Here is a 19,020-nt window from a genome sequence, read left to right as displayed (position 1 = left end):
GACCTGCTCAGATGAGCCCAAAGGAAGGGAGACCTGCAGATGGGCTCCTCCTGGCTCTCCACAGCACCTGGAGCCAATTTGAGCTCCCATAGTTGCTTCCTTTATCCTAATAGGAAAATTTGATGTGGTGAGAAGTGTGAGGTCCTACGGCTTGAGTGATGTGCCATAAGTGAGGGATGTGGAGTGGAGCAAGACAGTGTCTTCTCAGTTAAAGATCATGGAACTGAGAAACAGAGGGGGAAGAGAAGGAGGAGATCCCTGTGCCCCCCAATATCCTATGATCCCAAGGAACAAAACCTGACACTTCAACTTGCTCCAACACAAAAGCAGCACGAGGAACCAGAGGCAGAAATCCAAAGTGCCACAGAACGCTCAGCTTCAGCCATGAGTAGGGGATCCTGTTTTGTCGGGATGGAAAACCATCACAGTACCATGAAGACTGAAGAAGAGCTCTAACATCCCCAAGTCTGATCCCAACCCACCCCACCATGCCCACAACCGCATCCCTCAGTGCCACATCCCCACTGCTCTGCAGCACCTCCAGGGATGCTGACCCCACCACTCCCTGGGCAGCTGTGCCAGTGCCCGACCATTCTTTCAAAGAATAACTTTTTCCTAATATCCATCATTGTAGCTGCAGAAAACTTGGTGCTGACAACATGAAAAATCAGAGAATTAAAGACTTGCTTTGAAATACGAACAGAAAACAACACGAATGCACGGGGAGACTAAAGCAGCCAGCAAACAGCTGCACCTCCAGCATGATGCAAGGGGCAAACAGCTCCTATCTCTGCTCCCATCACAATCAGTGAGCTGCTCCTGCTGCTCACTCAGCTCACAGGGTTCTAACCTGGGTCCCAAATATTTGGCCTCCAGCCTCAGATGCTGGAACTAAGAGAACGGCACAGTTATCATAGAATGGATTGGGGTGGAAGGTACCCCAAGGATCATCAAGTTCCAACCCTCCTGCCACAGGCAGGACCACCAACCTCCAGACCTGGTACTAGACCAGGCTGCCCAGGGCCCCATCCAACCTGGTCTTGAACACCTCCAGGGATGGAGCACCCACAGCCTTTCTGGGCAGCCTGTAAGCTATCAAAGCTTCCATCAGCAATAAATAAACAGGCATTGCTAATCCTTCAAACTGCAGAAAAAGAAGGCAAGAAAATGAGGATAAAGTGCACTTCAAGTGCTAAAATCCAGGGAAGAATCTGCTTTTCTTTCACTTCATTCCTATTTTTCATACACCGGTATAACCAGGAAAGAAATCAAGTCTGAAAGAGCAGAAGCCTCAGTTCTGTGAAGCAGCTCAAAGTATTTTCACCTCCTCCAAATATAAAAGAAACAGTCTGAAGTCTTAATGTCACCTCAACCTTTGGCACCACTGGAGCTCTGAGGTCTTCCCTGCAGTTCCAAAGCAGTGCCCAGCAGCCCCAGAGTGGAAGCCACTCCTTGGATATTAGGAGAAATTTCTTCCCCAAAAGAGTGGCCAGGGACTGGCAGAGCTGCCCAGTGAGTGATGGGGTCACCATCCATGGAGATGCTCCATAACCATGGAGATCTGGCACTTGGGGACATGGTTATGGGCATGGTGGGATGGGTTGGGCTTGAGGCTTTTCCCAACCTTATTGATTCCATGATCCCCACCAGCACATCCAGAGTTTGGTGGATCTTTCTCTCCCACCAACAGAGTCCATCCCTGGCCTGGCCTCGTGTTCAGAGCTCACATCACATCTCCCACCACATCCCAGGTTTCAGGTAACTCTGCAAAGGCAGAAGGGACAGCATCCCCTCTTAGAAGGTTGTTCCCTATGAGGAATTTAACCTCTGCAAAGCCAAGGATGACCCTCCAGGAGAGAGGGCATCCTGCATGTGTTTGCACACCCTTAATATGACAAACAAGCAACCCCAGTAAATCTTTCAAATATTCCAAGATGCAAAAATCCACTTCCATCCCATTTTAATAGGCTGAAGTGTCAACCAGAAATGTGTTTTCCATTTAATAACAGTAGAAAAATAAAGTATATTTGCAACTGCTCAGTCATCGGTTTGGAGCTGCCGGGTTCATTTAACAAGAGCTTGGCAATGCAAGGCTCTCCGTTTGCGCTGCACACGTACCATTTGTTATGTTATCCTGCTGAGCCAGGATTGAGCACCACAGTTCTCCCTTAACTACACCGAGAAGATGTTGCCCCAGTCTAACACGCCATTTAACATCACATCATCCTCATAAAGAGGGCTGGGCCACACGTATAAACACCGAACACATGGCCACGCTCTTGAAACCGTATTTATCAAACCAGTATATTAAAAGTAGAGATGTTCATCCAGAAGGAACGTGCAGAGAGACTCCAGTGCTTTCCAATATCCCCCTCGGGGGCCTTTGCTGATCTTAAAAACTTCACGTTTTAAGAGCTAGGGAAAAAAAAATAAATAAATAAAATAAAAAAGAAGGCCTCCAAATTTGGAGCTGCTGTGCCTGACAAATGAAGTGAAGCGCGGAGCAACGCTGAGCTGTAAAAGGCGAGAAGGACATTAAACTTCTCTGAGATGACAGCTCGAGCTTTCACAGCTCCTTGGAGTTAATGCTGCTCCGAAGGAGCGCAAAGCAACGTGCGCAAATGGAGATGTGTTGGGACGTGTAATCTTCTGCTGAGATTAATTGTCAGGAGTTTATCATTGAAGGGACTGCAGCACAACAGGAGATCCAACGCATGGTCGGACCCAGAAGACCGGCGACAGTGATAAGGAGGCAAACAAAACCCATTTCTCTCTGTTTTTAATAGCTTTGGTTGTGTTTTCAGATGACAAAATACATCACATAACAGTGTACGTTTCTGAGAGCTCCGCCGATGGGCAGCGCCATACACAAACACAGCCCTTTGGTCTTCCCAGCATCTAATGGAATATTTCCTGAAACTGCTCCAAGGACAGATAGAAAGAGACCTTCTCTTAGCACTAAATGGCTTTTCTCTATCAGCTTCATTTCTGCTTTCAGACTTTCCAGTCATCTGCATGCACCTCCCACCATGTATATCCAATCCACCTGCTCTCCCCGGCATCCCCATGGACACAGCTGCTCCATACTGGTTCAAAAACCACTAATGAACTTCAATCTGTTTGGAAGACAATGTCTTTGGATGCTGCAACTTGCCAAGAGTGGCCCAACTTAGTTATCCAGAATTAGTGCCTCACATCACAACAGCCAGCTTGGATGGGGCTCTGGGAAGCCTGAGCTGGTGGGGAGCAGCCCTGCCCTTGGGGGCTTGGAACTAGACAATCACAGAATGGCCTGAGTTGAAAAAGACCACAATGATCATCTGGTTTCAACTCCTTGCTGTGTGCAGGGTCACCAACCAGCAGCCCAGGCTGCCCAGAGCCACATCCAGCCTGGCCTCGAATGCCTGCAGGGATGGGGCATCCACAGCCTCCTTGGGCAACCTGTTCCAATGCATCACCACCATCTGGGTGAAAAACTTCCTGCTGAGATCCAACCTAAACCTCCCCGTCTCAGTTTAAAACCATTCCCCCTTGTCCTATCCCTGTTCACCCATGTGGATCTCTGGGGTCCCTTCCAGCCCAAGGCATCCTACAGTTCAGCCTTGTCCATGAAACCTGAATAACAGCTGAATGTTTTGCAGGGCACACTACAGGAGAATATACAGTAAAGCTGCATAAGGCTAAGACACGCCAACATAAAGGAGCTTCTACCAGACAAATATTAGCATCCACCCACCGAATAAATCTTTAATTCTGCAGAACAGGACAGGAAGGGGACACAGAAAGAATCACGTCAGGTGAGCATCCCAAGTGAGCTCATAGTTCAACAGTTACATTGGGAACTGCACCCCTTCTTGCACTCTGTGTTTCTTTCATGCCATCCCTCCTCCCAAAAAGCCAACAAACAACAACTCTGCCTTGCTGCACCAACAGCTCTGAGGTAGGGGAAGGCGATGGTTGAGCCCCACGCCGGGTAATGCTCGAAAGAAATCACAGCACGCTCAAACAATGGGATATTTGTCAAAGTGCAGCTCCATCACCAGCAATCATCTGTTTTTCATAACTACATTGGACCTAAACTGAATGGACTGAACAAGTAGCCTGTGTTTTTCATTCTGTGTCGCAGCTCCCTTTCCCCACCTCCCCACCCCCCCCTCCTTTTTAAGTCATAGTTTCAAAAGTTACCAAGCGATGATGTAGACAGACACTGCCTCATTATAAATGGCACTGGCTTAATATTTTCAGGTTGCATTTTTGGCGATCCCCTCTTGGTTCCAGGTGACCTGCAAGGTTAATGCAGGGGGATGTGCCTCTTCCATATGCTTGCTTTCCATTCACCCTCCCTGCAAAGGAAAGCACAGCCCTACGCTTCCAGCGCATAGAGAGCTTCTAACCACAAGCTCTTCTTTCAGACTGTATTTAAAATTCATTAAAACTTTATAATGAATGAGCTGCCAGGAAAACAAACAAAACTATTCAGGACATGCCCATAGAGTCTTCCATGCAAGGCCACCAAGCACAACGCCTTTGGGAGGCAAATGTCTGCCCACAGAAGAAAGCTCACCCCGGTCCTGAGGAAGGAAGGAAATAGGTCACAAGCTTTGCAAGGAAGGATGCATCCCCACAACTAATCAGCTCTTGTCAAGTGCTCCCATCAATTAAAAAGAGAAAACAAGAGAAACTCGTGTGAAGAACACAGCGCGGAACGAGTCCTTAAGAAAGCGGGTCCAGAGGGAGAGCAAGGAGCCAAGGGAAGAGGAAGGTGGGGGAAGAAGAGGCAAAATGGAATGAGGAGAACATCATCTGCAAACCTCAGCTGTTTCTCGCTGCCTTTTCACCAGCTGGTGCTTTAAGCTCCGTGCCTCCTACCAGAGAGCTAATCACCCCGACAGACAGGATTCTGAGCTGATTACAGAGACTCACGGGGAAAAATATGTCCCTAAATATGGATATTTCCATTAGGAGACAGTGCTGTGCTGCTGAACGATCTGAGCTCAGTGCTCTCTGGGTTTTGTCCTCCCTGAACTCAAGCATGCACTCAGAAGAGCAGAAAAGCCCCCGTTCTGCATATTATGGGAAAGAATGCTGCTCGTTCCTAAGGCTCTTCCACAACATGTTTGGGTTGGAAAATTAAACCCGCATCTTTGTTTTTTGTTCTTTCAGCTCAGAACTTTGGGGAATGGTCAGGGAGGGCAGAAATACAAACATGAGAAAGCCCAATAAATTGACCTCCTGTTCCACGTGCCGCCGTGGGGAGCAGATTCAGCACTCCGTACATCTCCATGATGGAAGGATGCTGTGTCCAAGCATCTGCTTGCAGGTTTTCCATCCCAATGAGCCACGGTTATCAAATCTTTAAGGCAATGATGTGCACTAAGCAATTCAAACGGGCACACAGGATGCTGTGTGGGTCATTCCAACCTGCAGCAAACCAGCATGACTGCTGCCCTGAGCAGGTGGCTGTTCAGGTGGCACTGAAGTAGACTCCACAACCTCTCTAAGGTGACCAAATAAGATGCACAGAGAGGCTCTATATCTCCATCCTTGGGTACACTTGAAGCCCAACTAGACACCGCCCTGAGCAACCCCAGTGCAGCTGGATGAGGTGATTTCCAGAGGCCCCCTCCAATCTCATCCTATGACGCTGTGAAATGAACACAACAGTAATTATCCTACAGGGCAACAACCCGAACACAACGTGGGCATCTGTACAAGTCAGCGTGCACCCATTCAGCTGTAAGCTCTACACACCAAAATGGTAGGAAGCTTCCTACCCAACAGCAGCTGTAGGAAACATGCTCTGTGGCATACCTAAGTTATTACAGCAATAAAAAGTTTGGTATTTAGTTCTCTGCATATCCTTTGGTTAACGTTACAAGCAAATTATTAAGAGGAACAGGACCAACTTTTCAGACTGCATTGTTCCTAATAATTTTCATCCTGAAGGATTCCAAAGCATTTCAACACCACCCGACAGCCATCGCTCAGGCAAGAGGCTTTAGACAAGCTGGAGGGAGTGAAGCAGAAAACAAGATTTAAGGGCAAAAGACAAAACCCTGCTCTTGTAACAGCTCCGGTGAGTTGCTCAGTGTCAGTGAGCAGCAGATTTGTGGAATCATGGAATGGTTTGAGTTGGAAGGGACATTTAAAGGCCATCCGGTCCCACTCCCTGCAATGAACAGGGACACCCAAAGCTCCATCAGGTGCTCAGAGCTCCATCCTGTTTGAGCTTCGGTGCCAATGAGGCATCCACTGGCATCTCTGGGCAATCTGTGCCAGTGCCTTGCTAAATCAAGCCCCAGAAGCTGTAGGTATCTCTGTTCATTGCAAAGGAGACAAGCTAGATGAGTTTTTCCAACTCAAACCACCCCAAGACTCTATGAAGGCTGCTTTCTGGTCTCAGAGAATCAAAGAATCATAAAATGGCTGGGGTTGGAAGGGACCTCAAGGATCACTAAGCTTCAACACCCCACCACAGGCAGGGCCAACAACCTCTACATTTAATACCAGCTCAGGCTGCCCAGGGCCACATCCAACCTGGCCTTCAACACCTCCAGGGATGGACGGGGCATCCACAGCCTCTCTGGGCAGCTGTTCCAGCACCTCACCACTCTCTGTGTAAAGAACTTCCCCCTTACATCCAACCTAAATCTTCCCTCCTTCAACTCAAAGCCATTTATTTCCCCTTGTCCTGCTGTTATCTACCCTTTCCAAGAGTTGACTCCCCTCCTGTTTATAGGCTCCCTTTGGGTACTGGAAGGAGCTGAAGCAACTTTTGGGTTCTTTGTGCTTCTCTTCTTCCCCCCTCCCAGCCGAAGCCACCTTGCTCCTGGAATGTGAAGGCAGCATTTGTTCATTGTAAGGGCTCTGCCTTGTTTCCACATTTTCCTGAACAAAGGACTGAAATAGTGGGTATATGCGTCACAAGCCTGGCCTGAACATTGCTCACCCTTTCCTGCACAAATATTTGTAAACAGATCGAGAATTAATGTCCAGCCAACTCAAGACCCTTCATAAAAAATGGTTTTATTGAAAACAGGATGGCAATCATTTCCCAGACACGCTGCATATAGGCCTTCAAGATGAGAAACAACGTACACAGCAGGAAAACAGCAACCCGCAGCTGTGCACCGAGCGAGATGCATAAAACACGGTGGCTTATTATTTTACAGCCTCCACCCCCACAAACGCTCCCTTCTTAGAAATAATAATCATAATAATAATATAATATGAAGTTTCTGGTCAGCACATGATAATTCCCTGGGGTTCATTTATGCACAAAACATACAGCTCTGCTAATGTGAGCAGCTCAACAATCCTCATTGGGAGGACCTTTCCCCATGCCTCTTTTTCTGTAATATTCTATAATACTTTTCTAATATGCTCTTTTGTGCTGACAAAGCAAGAAAGGGGATGGGATATTCCCCCAGTGTCATTTCCATGCACACCTTCTCTCTTTTGCTTTCCAGTGTTCTACACACATGGAGTATATTGGCAACACCAACAGGGGCAGCCCATGAGGAAGATTCATAGCTGGGACTCAGCTCCCCCTCCACTTTCTGGTGTTAGGACATAAAATAATGTTGGTTTGGTTTTGCTTCTTTTGCTACAGCAGCAATAACAAGACATAGGATTTCCTCCTATGTCTTGTTATTGGAATGAGCTGAGTTGGTTGCATTTGAAAAGAAGGCAAAGAAACATCTAATACAGGATGATAGAAGAGATGCAGCCACATTCCTCTTGCAAATGGGCAGACAAAATAAATACAAAGAGGGAAATTTAAATTAGTAACAGTGGAGAAAAATACAAAGGTGGTTAAAGACCAGAACTGGGACCCAGAAAGGTTAGGAAGCCTCCAGCTCTGGAGATCCTTGAAACTCAAAAGCACGTAGCTTGAAGATCCTTGATGTAACCTCAAGCCAGGAGTCTCCTACAGCCTTAATTACTATGAGTCTATTATGAGACTGCAGGATTAGAAGAGCTTTAACAGAAATGCTTCTCAGAGATTCTCCTTTCAGTTCCATTGAGCTTTACCTTAGAAAACTCAACCCTCTCCAGGGACATTCTTGGCAAATTAGTGCACTTCCATCCTTAACTTCCATGATTCACTTCTCCAACAGTGACTCAGAAAAGGCAACAGAAAACATTCCCATCCACACTGCAATCAACACCAAACTGGGGAGCAGAAGTCAACACAGTAAGGAGCAGGGCTGCTACCTGAAGAGGTCTCAGTGTGAAATGAAAACCTGATAAATGCCAAGGTCCATACCTGGGAGGAAGAAGCCCTCACCAGGCACCAATGGGGTTGGGGAGCAGCTCTGGGGATGAGCACCAAGATTTAGCAGGTGAAGCTGAGCAACCTGCTCCGACCTCAGTGTGTGCAGAGCATGAATGGGTCCTCCTGATTACCCCCCTACCCTATATAGGAACCCATCCTTCATGACCCCACAAAACACTGAGCAGATGCAATGCACTTCCCACTGCCAGGACTAAGAGAGTCAGCTTCTTTCTTTCTTTAACCACCGTGACTGCAAAGGGATTGAAAATGAACTCAGTGCTCAACGTAAACTATCGGTACATCTTCAGCAAATGAAGGCAGAGCTCTGCAAAGCCCTGGGAAAGCAGGGCTGCTGTAACCTCAGGTGACAAGCAGTCTGCATCCGGGCTATTGTAGTAAACATAAGGGGTTTATTTTTCCCCTCCTCCTAACATGTCTGTTTTCCAAGCTGAATATTTTAAGAATCAAGGCTGCCTGTGATCATATCTAGCCGGCTTAGAATGAACACTGATTTCTTTGCTGCTTCTTTGATCGAAGCCAAGTGGTTTTCTCATGGGTAATAAGGTCACAGGGTTAAAAGAGCAATATGACAATTACAAAAGTTAAATCTATTGCCACTACAGACAGACACACTACCCAGGGTCCATTAGCACGTAGTACAGAATGGTTATCACAGGTCACTGACACCAGTTCACTCTAATGGCTTTTCCTGTGTCCTTATCAATGCGGTGCACAAAGTGTCTCACCCTCAGCCTTTCCCTATGATCTCAGTGCTGTGTTTATAGCTATCTAACTCCACCAGGCACCAGTGGGTCAGCCAAGTCAGCAGACAGTGAGATACGCCAGGACAGAGCGATGGGACAATCTGCAAAGTGTCTGAGATGAACAAGGAGTTACCAGAGACTTCGAGAAGGAAAGTTTTTCCATTCCACCCCCCCCCTTCCCTACCCCCCCACCCCTAAAAAATAAAGGTGTTTAAACTATTTAAGTTCCCAAGGACATGGAGGGAAAAACTTTACAACCCTGATCTCCAAAATAGAAGTAAAGCCACAGACTTTCCGTGGTACAGTTCGTATTTCAGCATCAAATAAAAGAAACAACTCTAGAATTACAGAGAGGGGGGGGAAAAAAGAGAGGGTTGGGGAGTGCTTATTATTTGAGCTGTGGTTCCTATAAGGGACTTTCTCACCCCTTTGAAAAGAATTTGAGTTGTTTTGTACCCTTAGCAAAAGGACAAACATTCCGGTGCCAACAAGAGCCTGCACTGGGGCAGAGGTATGGGAAGGTTCTGGGGTCTGGACATAGTAACCCACCGTAGCCAGAAGCAAACACAAGCCCTGGTTTCTCCTCCCAAAGCTCTGCATGGCAAAGAGAACACAAAACATCATCCTCATCCATAGAACAGGCAAGCCAGAACTTACCAAGTGAACACAGCCAAAGCACGCAGTGTGTATTTTACTATAGGAACCTCACAGACCTCTTATATTGAGTATTTTTAATAGATTCGTTTTGTTTTTCAATTTGCTTTACGTTTTCTTACCTCTCCTAATGCATTTCGTGCATCAAAGCAGCTTAGGGTCAGAGGGGCTCTGGGTAGAAGCAATAGAGCTGATAAAAATGTCAGTGGTGAGATATGACAAATTTATAGTAAATACCTGTCAACTGCTATTTATCTAAATGATCCAGCTCTGGGATTCTCCACAAATACCCCATCAGCTGCAAGCCAGCTCCATTTTTACACCCGTATTTACATCAGAATCTGCTCCTTCTTTTTCTTCTTGTCGGCGGGGTTTTTTTTTGGACACTTGTTCTTTACCCTAATATGACCCCTTTGTAGCTCGGATCAAAGAGCTGGGAGCGTCAATACCAGTGTCTTCACCAACATGTGAAGAACCTCAAAGTAATTGGTTACCAATTAGCATAAACCTTTACAAGAGAAAAACACCTCGGCTGAGACGAACCCTGAGTGCTACCAGGCAGCAGCACGGGCTGAAGCAGGAGCTCCAATGACCCTGAATCACTTTCATCTGCCCCACAGACAACTGCTTGGGAGCGCCCTGCCTACAAATTATCCTCCCTTTCTCACCTTTCTTTCTTTCTGTTTTAATTCCTTTCTGCTCTCCGTTCGCTCTTTGCTTTCTGACTCGCTACAGCTTATGGGAAACATGAAACAAAAACTGCTTTTCATTTCATGTTATGTAAAGCAAAGCAATTCCATGTCTTGGCCTTGAAATACAAGGCTCCCAACAGCTGTTCAGATGCTCCAGCAGATAAACCATCTGGCCCAAACCTCACCTTTCCTAATTTATTTTGGATATCGATCAAAGCAACCTGAGCATTACATAGACTTTCGTCAAAGGCAACATAAAAGATAAAAACGTCAATGGCAAAATCACTTCACTGAAATCACCTTGTTTCTTCTTTATATAATAACATTACCACTTTTTCAACAAACTTCTCTATTAACTCAAAGAGAAGATGTACCTGATACCAACAGCCCAGCAGCCTCACCGCCCTTCAGATGAATGTCCTCAAATAGCTCATGGCTGCTCTACCGAAACCAAAGGGATTTTTGGCACTCAACCCCAGCTGAAAGCAGAGCCAACCTTGCCCATGGAGCCCACGATCTGCACCCTGACCTCACTGCCTCTGTCTCTTACTTCTTTATACAGCATTCCTGGCTTCTCCAGGACAACCATATCATAGTCTGATATTTGGGTGGTCCTATGTGGAGCCAGGAGTTGGGCTTGACGATCCTTATGGGTCTCTTCCAACTTGGGACATTCATTGATTCACAGAATGACTGAGGTTGGAAAGGACCTGAAGGGTCATGAAGATCCAACTGCCCCACCACATGCAGAGCCAACAACCTCCCCATTTAATACAAGCCCAGGCTGCCCAGGGCCCCATCCAACCTGGCCTTCAACACCTCCAGGGATGGACGGGCATCCACAGCCTCTCTGGGCAGCTGCTCCAGCACCTCAACACTCTCATAGTAAAGAACTTAGGACACTCTATGATCCTATGACACCTATCAGTCTCTTCCAACTTGGGACATTCTATGATTCCATAATCCTTATGGGTCTCTTCTAACTTAGAATACTCTGTGATCCTACAGTCCCAGTTTACAGCTTTTTCCAGGTGTTTTTGCTTGTTTTCTGTCTTGTTTTACTCCTCCTAATAAAAGGACATTGTATGTTTTTCAATACTACCAGGCTGCCTGCTGAAATACCAAGTTGCTTAATGGTCAGTGACTCACACTGACTTGAAACTTCACCTGTAAAGCCTCATTTCATGCAATTCAACGTATGTTTGTCACATGAGGAAATCACAGTCCGAGTAAGAACTTGTTGTTTAGGGACATAACCCCAAAGTCTTACACCGCAGTCAGGAAATCAAAGGGCTAATTGCAATCACTACACACAGCGGAACGAAGCAACGAAGGCTTATCCAGCCAACACAAAGGACACACGCACTCCTGCAATGTTTTGTTCCATCACTCCAAGGATTCAAAGCCTCCCCTACGCCCATGTGTTCCTCAGGGCAGCGTCACCCGGGCCATTTCCCACACGACACGGGATCGCCGATGAATGGCCCCATAAAGCATCCCACCGGGGCCCGTCCTGCCGCGCCAAGGCCCAGCTCTCCATTAACCACCGCCTGACCCTTGTTCACTTTCTTTCCCCCTCCTCTGCCCTTCCTGAGAAAGTTCAGCGCTTCCTGGAAAAGTCTCGCTGCCGTTTGATATTGTACTTCGCCTTGGTTGCTGAAGGAAGGATTTACAGGTGCCTGGCCCCGTCTGTAAGACCATGACCGAAGGCTGACCTCGCCTTACAATATGTGAACTTCTGCCCTGCTGATAAGGCTGGCAGATATGAGTAGGATTTTTCAAATAATCCTTTGGGAATTTATAAGCAGCGCAGCCATAAAACCGAGGTGACTGGAAGGTCGATTTCACTAAAAATAATAAATATCTCAATGTTTATTCAACGTGGGCCTTTTTAACTGCAGGCCAAGCATTTAGATAACGCTATTGTAAATGACAAATATTAGGATTTTTTGGTAACTATTACATTATGATCCTTCCGTCTGACACTGATGTGGTCGTTTCCCTCGCTGGATCTCTGGCATTGTTCAGCTCAAGTTGGGCCTAGAAAGCCAGCTCAGGCTTTGAGCACGGGTCAGAAAAAGGGCAACTTTCTTTTCGGGAGGCTTTCCTAGGGGTGCTCACCTCGTTCTGCTCCTATCTCACCAGCACACCTTCTTCAGAGCTCTGCCCTGCTCTTTCCACTCAATACTATGGCTTTTGGCTTAAAAAGAAGAGGGAGGACGAGAAGGACTGAAGGAGATGACTCAATGCAGAGGGTGGCAAAACACTGGAACAGGTTGCCCAAGGAGGCTGTGGATGCCCCATCCCTGCAGGCATTCAAGGCCAGGCTGGATGTGGCTCTGGGCAGCCTGGGCTGATGGTTGGTGACCCTGCACACAGCAGGGGGTTGAAAACAGATGATCCTTGTGGTCCTTTTCAACCCAGGTCATTCTATGACTATGATCAGCTGCAAAGCACTGGCCATGATTCCTAGCTTTCCCTCATACGCTTTGGAGAGCTGCACAACCAATAACCCTCCAAAGCAATAAGCAAAGGAACAAGATGGAGAAACAACAAAATTCCAGTGACACTCTGAGCCCAAACCTACAACACTACATAAACGTGAGCCTTTCCAGTGCACAAAACTGCTACAACCAACAATGAGAACCCCTCATCCTTCCCTAACAGCATTACACACAAATACACAGGCATATACCCTCACATGAGCAAGTAAAAAACCCCTCAACCTGTAAGCTACACAAATAGGATTCCTAAGGCTGTTTTCATTATACACAGACTTCAGTGAAGTTTCTCCAAAGAAAGTGACACTTTGAAAGGCACAAAGCATTTCAACCCGGTTGTAATCTTCAATTAGCACACTCCCTGCACCGGGCTTCCAACGCTGGCTCTGAGTGGGAGCCTTCATCCAAGATAAACAGGGTAACACATTTTGGGTAGGTTAACTTATTCATTCCGCTACAGAATCACGGCCATGAAGCCAAATTACATAATTATTAACAGATGAGGGCACAAAAAAAAAAAAAAGGAAAAAAAGATTTTACATAAATGTTTTTAATGACAATTCTTTTCCTTTTGCAAATTCGTTTGTATGTCTTGCTGGAGAGCCTGTCTTTCAGAAGTGCCTCAAAAAACAATGCTCTCTCAAGCCTGGCTCCGCTGAGGAAGGGGAGGAAAGCTGCTAACAGAGCCGTGCTTTCATGTGCTGCCTGGCTTCCCGTAGCCCAGCTGCAGAAGTGAGGACTGGAGAGCTCAGCAGAAGACATTACCAACATTAAGGAACAGATGCAAATAACACAGGTTTGGAGGTCGGGAGATTTGTATGCTGCAAGGCTCTTCTATTGCCTAAGGTGTGTTGGAAATTAATAGTCAAAGTGCAAGCTACAAAGGTCACCTTATCATAGAATGGCTTGGCCAGAAACCAAATGGAAGCACAGAGCACCTCCAGTCTGGCCACATTTTCTAGTGCATGTAAAGGAGAAAAAGCCCAACTGTTGGCAAACTGGATGTGACACAGTGACACTGGGGTTTGGTTAAATAGCAGCAACCCCAACTCTAGCAAACTTCTCTAAAGTGCAACAGAAAAGGTCTCTAAAACCATTCAACTTCTCAATCTGCACTGAATAATGAAGTTATGTCGGTCAGAGGAGAGATCTTTAAGATGAATCTGCACCCAAGGTATAAAGCAACGGGCCTACAAACCCAAGTAGTGGGAGCAAATATCCCCTGGTGTTCCAGCAGGCTGCCGGCAGCAGGGCTCACTCACCAGCACGGAGTAGATGTGCAAGCAGCGATACACGGGCGAGAAGTCCACCAGCTCCTGGGCCCCGGGCACCTGGAAGAGAGCAGGAGGTCAGAATGCAATTCCAGGTGCAATTCCAACAATTCAAAGTGCAATTCCATCCCACCCCAGTGAGACCAGTGCAGCTCAAAGGGCTGCAAGGCTGAGAGGTGCACTGAGATTTCAGAGCTGCACCAATTGAAGTCATCACTGACATCTGTCTATATATCTGCACATACTACTCTGAAAGTTTCTCAGAGTAGAAAACCAGCACTGAATGTTACTTTTGCTCCACTTGAGCTTCCTTCTGAAATCACATTCACCTTTCATCCTTCTGTTAGACAGCTCAGCAGAGATTTAATTTTGACCATAAGCTTAAACACAAGTTTAAGCATCCATGCAACACAACAGCAGCCTTTTTCTATATTTCCAGTCTGATTTCTTTAAAAGCACCGATTCTTCTTTTTTCCTTTTGAAAGAATAAGCCACACAGACTCCAGCACCTTTCAACAACAGCAGTGAGCCTCTCGCAGGGACAAGGAAGAGCAATTTGGAAGGGTGGGACAGAAGGAGAGAGGGCAAGAGGAAGATCAGAGAGGAAATTTGCATACAAGAAGCTTCTGTCCTTTGGATATGTTGAAGCCAACACAGCATTAAGCTTTTTGGCCAAGGCATAAAGCTAAAGCAACCCTCCTTCTCCCCCAAAATCCAGAGAGGAAGGGAGTGTTCTGTTGACACGCAGAGGAAAAAAACAGGAGAAAGATGAAAGGGACCAATGGACAGGCCTGGGAAACATGTTTATTTTTAATTATGCTTAAGAGGCATTCTGCTAAAAAGGAGGTAGGATGGAGCAGGAGTGAGCTCCGTTTTGGATGAGGGCATGCCAATCTCCACCAGCACTGCCTAAAGCACCTGGGGTGAGCGGGCCTCATCTGCAATGGCTTTGGGTAGGGGAATGCAGAACAGGTCTGGAAAGGGAAATTATGTTAAAGCTCTTCTGGCTGAGAAATCCTAGAGTGCAAAACCTCCAGAGATGGCTACAAAAAGGCAGATGAATGCCAGGACACAACGAGCCCAATCATTCCCAGTGACCACCACCAGCATTGGGATGGACCCCGAGAGCACTTCTAAAGGAGGGGAGATCTGTCACCTCCTCCCACCACCATCACAGCAGGAGTTGTTTTCCTATCAAGCTGAATTCAGGATCAAACAGTTTTGCTCCTCTCAGGTTCGGAGCATTAGCTGAACAACAGCCCACGGAGAAACATTTCTGATAAAGATTCATGAAATCGGGCTATTGCCAAAAACGGAGCTCACTCGTCCAGAGAAATCCTTTCAAAGCAGACTGCAGCCATTTCACAGCCTCTGATCTTCTGTTAAAATCTTTTAAGCCCACACACACGCTCACAAAAAAATACGCTGGACGTTCCTGCAGAGTTAATATTGGAGCCATCAATGATTTTAATATTGCTAATCCACTTAGAAGGCTCCCAGGCACAGCTCTGTGCAAAGCCTGGAACGCGCTCGTGAGAAAGTGAGCACCCAAACCTTGTGCTGTGATTCTACCTACCAAGTTTGAAGGAGCACCTTGTCCACATCCAGCCCCACAGCAGCAATGACAACGTGCCACTGGAGCCCAATTCACTCCAAGCAGTGAGATCAGATGGCCTTACAGGTCCCTTCCAACTCAAACCATTCTATGAGTCCATAATCAATGCAAAACTCAGGCAGTTTCAGCATATTGTGCAGTAAGAGCTGCTTTCTAAGGCAAAGGGAAGGCACATTTATGGTTTTCCAAACAGAAATCCACTTTCCCAGCTGGAACCTCACGCAACACGAGAGAAACACCGACATTCTTCAGGCTGAGCACAGCCCCTCTAACATCATTCACAGAATGGCTTGGGTTGGAAGGGACCTCAAGGATCACCAAACTCCAACCCATGCTGCAAGCAGGGCCACCAATCTCCACACTGAGTAGCAGACCAGGCTGCCTATGGCCTCATCCAACCTGACCTTGAACACCTCCAGGGACGGGGCATTCACCTATTTGAGTTTCTTCCCCAAAGCTGCACTGCAAGCACTGAAAAACATAAATAAACCTTTGATTTTGGAAACACAGCACTGCAATGAGAACTAGAAGCCTCCTCGACAGAACTAATTACTCCCCTGACATCTCCACTTCTGCCTAATCTTTTTTTTCCCCCTTTTTTAGTTTATAGAACAAAGAGTTTATTCATTTTGTCCAGAGTTCTCCTGTTCTGCAGACCTTGTTTCCAAACCCCGTGTCCGGCACGCTCACGGTACAGAGCTGTCAGCCTCTGCAAACAGCCCAACCCCTGCTTTCTGCAGGAGCACTTTCAGTTGGGTTCAACGTTGACTGTAGAAAATTTAACCCATTAAAGTCAAGTTTTCAGTGTAAATGCTCATCTGCAGCTGACAGGGTCACAAGCCTGTCCCAGAGATGGCTTGGTGGATGCCCCATCCCTAGAGACACAGCTCTGAGTACTTGGTAGATTGTAGTTGTTCCTATTCACTGCAGGGGAGCTGGATCAGATGGTCTTTAAGGGTCCTTTTCAACACCAATTGATTCTATGATGATTCTACAATGCCTCTGATGAGGGGTGCTACGGTCTGGTCTTATGCAAATTTGCAATACAATGGCTTGAATCTCTGATCCTTGCTGCTTTCCCATGTAAAGACATAACACAAGCATAGATACATATGCCCCTATTTCATTAAGAAAAGACAAATCTACTTTGAAACACCAGGATTTGTGAGCCAGAAGTACCAGTTAATGAACTGTCCCTTGGACCCATTAACCCAAGTACATGGGCTCACTGGTGCAGATCATAGAATCACAGAATGGCCCAGGTTGGAAGGGACCTCAAGGATCATCAAGCCTCAACCCACAACTACCAACCTCCACATTTAATACCAGCCCAGGCTGCCCAGGGCCCCATCCAACCTGGCCTTCAACACCTCCAGGGATGAATGGGGCATCCACAGTCTCTCTGGGCAGCTGTTCCAGCACCTCACCACTCCCACTGTAAAGAACTTCTCCCTGATATCTAACCTAAATCTGCCCTCCTTCAACTTCAAACCATTTCCCCTTGTCCTGCCATTTCCTGTCCTTGTAAAGAGTTGACTCCTCTCCTGTTTAAGTACTGGAAGGCTGCAATGAGGCCACCTTGCAGCCTTCTCCAGGCTGCACGCCCCTACTGCTGGAAGAAGCATTGGTTCTACATATCTTCAACAATCCTCATCTTATTTCTCCGGGTACCAGCAGCCTGGGAGTTGTTGGAGGATGCTCAAAGCACCGCGGTACTGGAAGCAGCCGCATCATCCTACAGACTGATCTCACTCTGGCTGACATCAGAGACAGCAGGCAGACAGCTCTGTCTGGAAATAGAAAGCTTTCTCTCCATGTCCAAGATGTTTTTTTTCCTATGGAATTGCTAGTGAGAGCAAACAAAAAGTGTTGGCTGATGGCACCCAACACAGCCATTTATCAGGGAAAGCAAGAGAGCCTCTTTGGGGTCCTGACTCTAGCTCCCTACATTGCCATCAATCTCTTACATTCACCTAGAGAATTACAACACTCCTACAGCCAGGTCAACCTGAAAGAATGCCAGAAGTATGATGAGTTTTGGCTACACCTCACACCTGCTGATGTCCTCAGTGCCAAACTCCCTCTCCGAGCAGAAAACCGTCTGTGATTTGATTTGTTCTTCAGTGAGAGATGAGGGGCTGTTACTCCTTCCTTACAACCTTCCCTCTCCCACAGAGGAGAACATGGAGGTCCATTTCCACCCAACCATGTCACAAATGCCTGGCCAGACTTCTGGAGAACAAGAAGAAATGAGGCAGAATGCAGGCGAGCTTTGTCCTGATGTATTCAACGGGATGGCAAAAGAAAAGTCACTGGAAACGAGAAGAATCTGGATGAGCTTTGTAGTAAAAAGCATCCAGAACACTACAAAGGGAGCAGCTGGCACACATAGAGCGGTCCATGGAGCTGCTCAGTATGAAACACTGATCCTCCTCCCACCACTTGACATACATAAAAACTGAACTCAAGACGTCTCCCAGATCACTTTACAGCTGTGCCCACACTCTTGCTCTCATTATAAGTGGGAGCTTCCACCACAGCGAAGCATCTGTCTGGTCCACGATGTCTCCAGAGTGCAGAACTCAAATGGAGTGAGGAACCACGCCTCACAACGGTCCTCTTGAATGTAGTTGGCACAGCTCCCCGTTGCTGCCCAAGAGAGAAAATGATCTGCATAGAAAAATACATGCAACAGTAGAAGCAAAACTCTTCTGCTTTTCTGTTCCTTTCGAAGCTTTCCCTGTTAATTCTACTGCCTGGATGAAGGGGGGTGGGGGGATAGAACAGTGAGATCTCTGGAGCAGTTCATCCAGCCTTGATGGATAACTCTGTATCACAGCCTGCTGAAGGGCTCAGGTATTTCCCAGAGATAAAAAGGATTGTATTTAACTCAATTTTTGCAGATTCAGCCAAGGAGGAGGTTCAGAAGCTCCCTCCTGCCAAACACTTAATCAGAACCACCTCTGCGGATCGTTCTGTTTTCAGCTCTGAGCAGGATGGGGTGCAGGAACCCTTCATTCCTCAGTCCCAGATTGACCCACCACTGGCTGTCCTCCAAACAGAAGCCTCAAGCTCTGCCTTAACAGTACTCAGCCTCTTTGTCACTACACAAAGGAGATAACTGGAAGGAGAAGAGGTCAAGCTACCAGTTGAAAAGCAGGGAATAAACATCAGCCATGGAAAACAATATTGACGTTGCCCTGTCGCTGCCAGAAACCTCATCAAAGAGTTTAGCATTGACAGTG

The 19,020-nt window shown here is 46.9% G+C and overlaps 1 protein-coding gene across 12 annotated transcripts in view; it reads right to left on the bottom strand.

The window, feature by feature from the left end:
- EXOC6B (exocyst complex component 6B) overlaps nucleotides 1–19,020 on the bottom strand; it is a 221,083-nt gene that overhangs the window by 110,143 nt on the left and 91,920 nt on the right. For all 12 annotated transcript variants that reach the window (XM_032444058.1, XM_015862999.2, XM_032444053.1 and 9 more), the window contains one exon: nucleotides 14,152–14,220. In XM_032444058.1, the coding sequence (XP_032299949.1) occupies nucleotides 14,152–14,220 (69 nt within the window). The remainder of the gene's footprint in view (nucleotides 1–14,151; nucleotides 14,221–19,020) is intronic.

This window comes from Coturnix japonica, chromosome 4 (genome assembly GCF_001577835.2).
Source record: "Coturnix japonica isolate 7356 chromosome 4, Coturnix japonica 2.1, whole genome shotgun sequence".
NCBI classification, from domain to species: domain Eukaryota; kingdom Metazoa; phylum Chordata; class Aves; order Galliformes; family Phasianidae; genus Coturnix; species Coturnix japonica.
The sequence above is the reverse complement of the archived record's forward strand: the minus strand, read 5'-3'. Positions and strand labels throughout refer to the sequence as shown.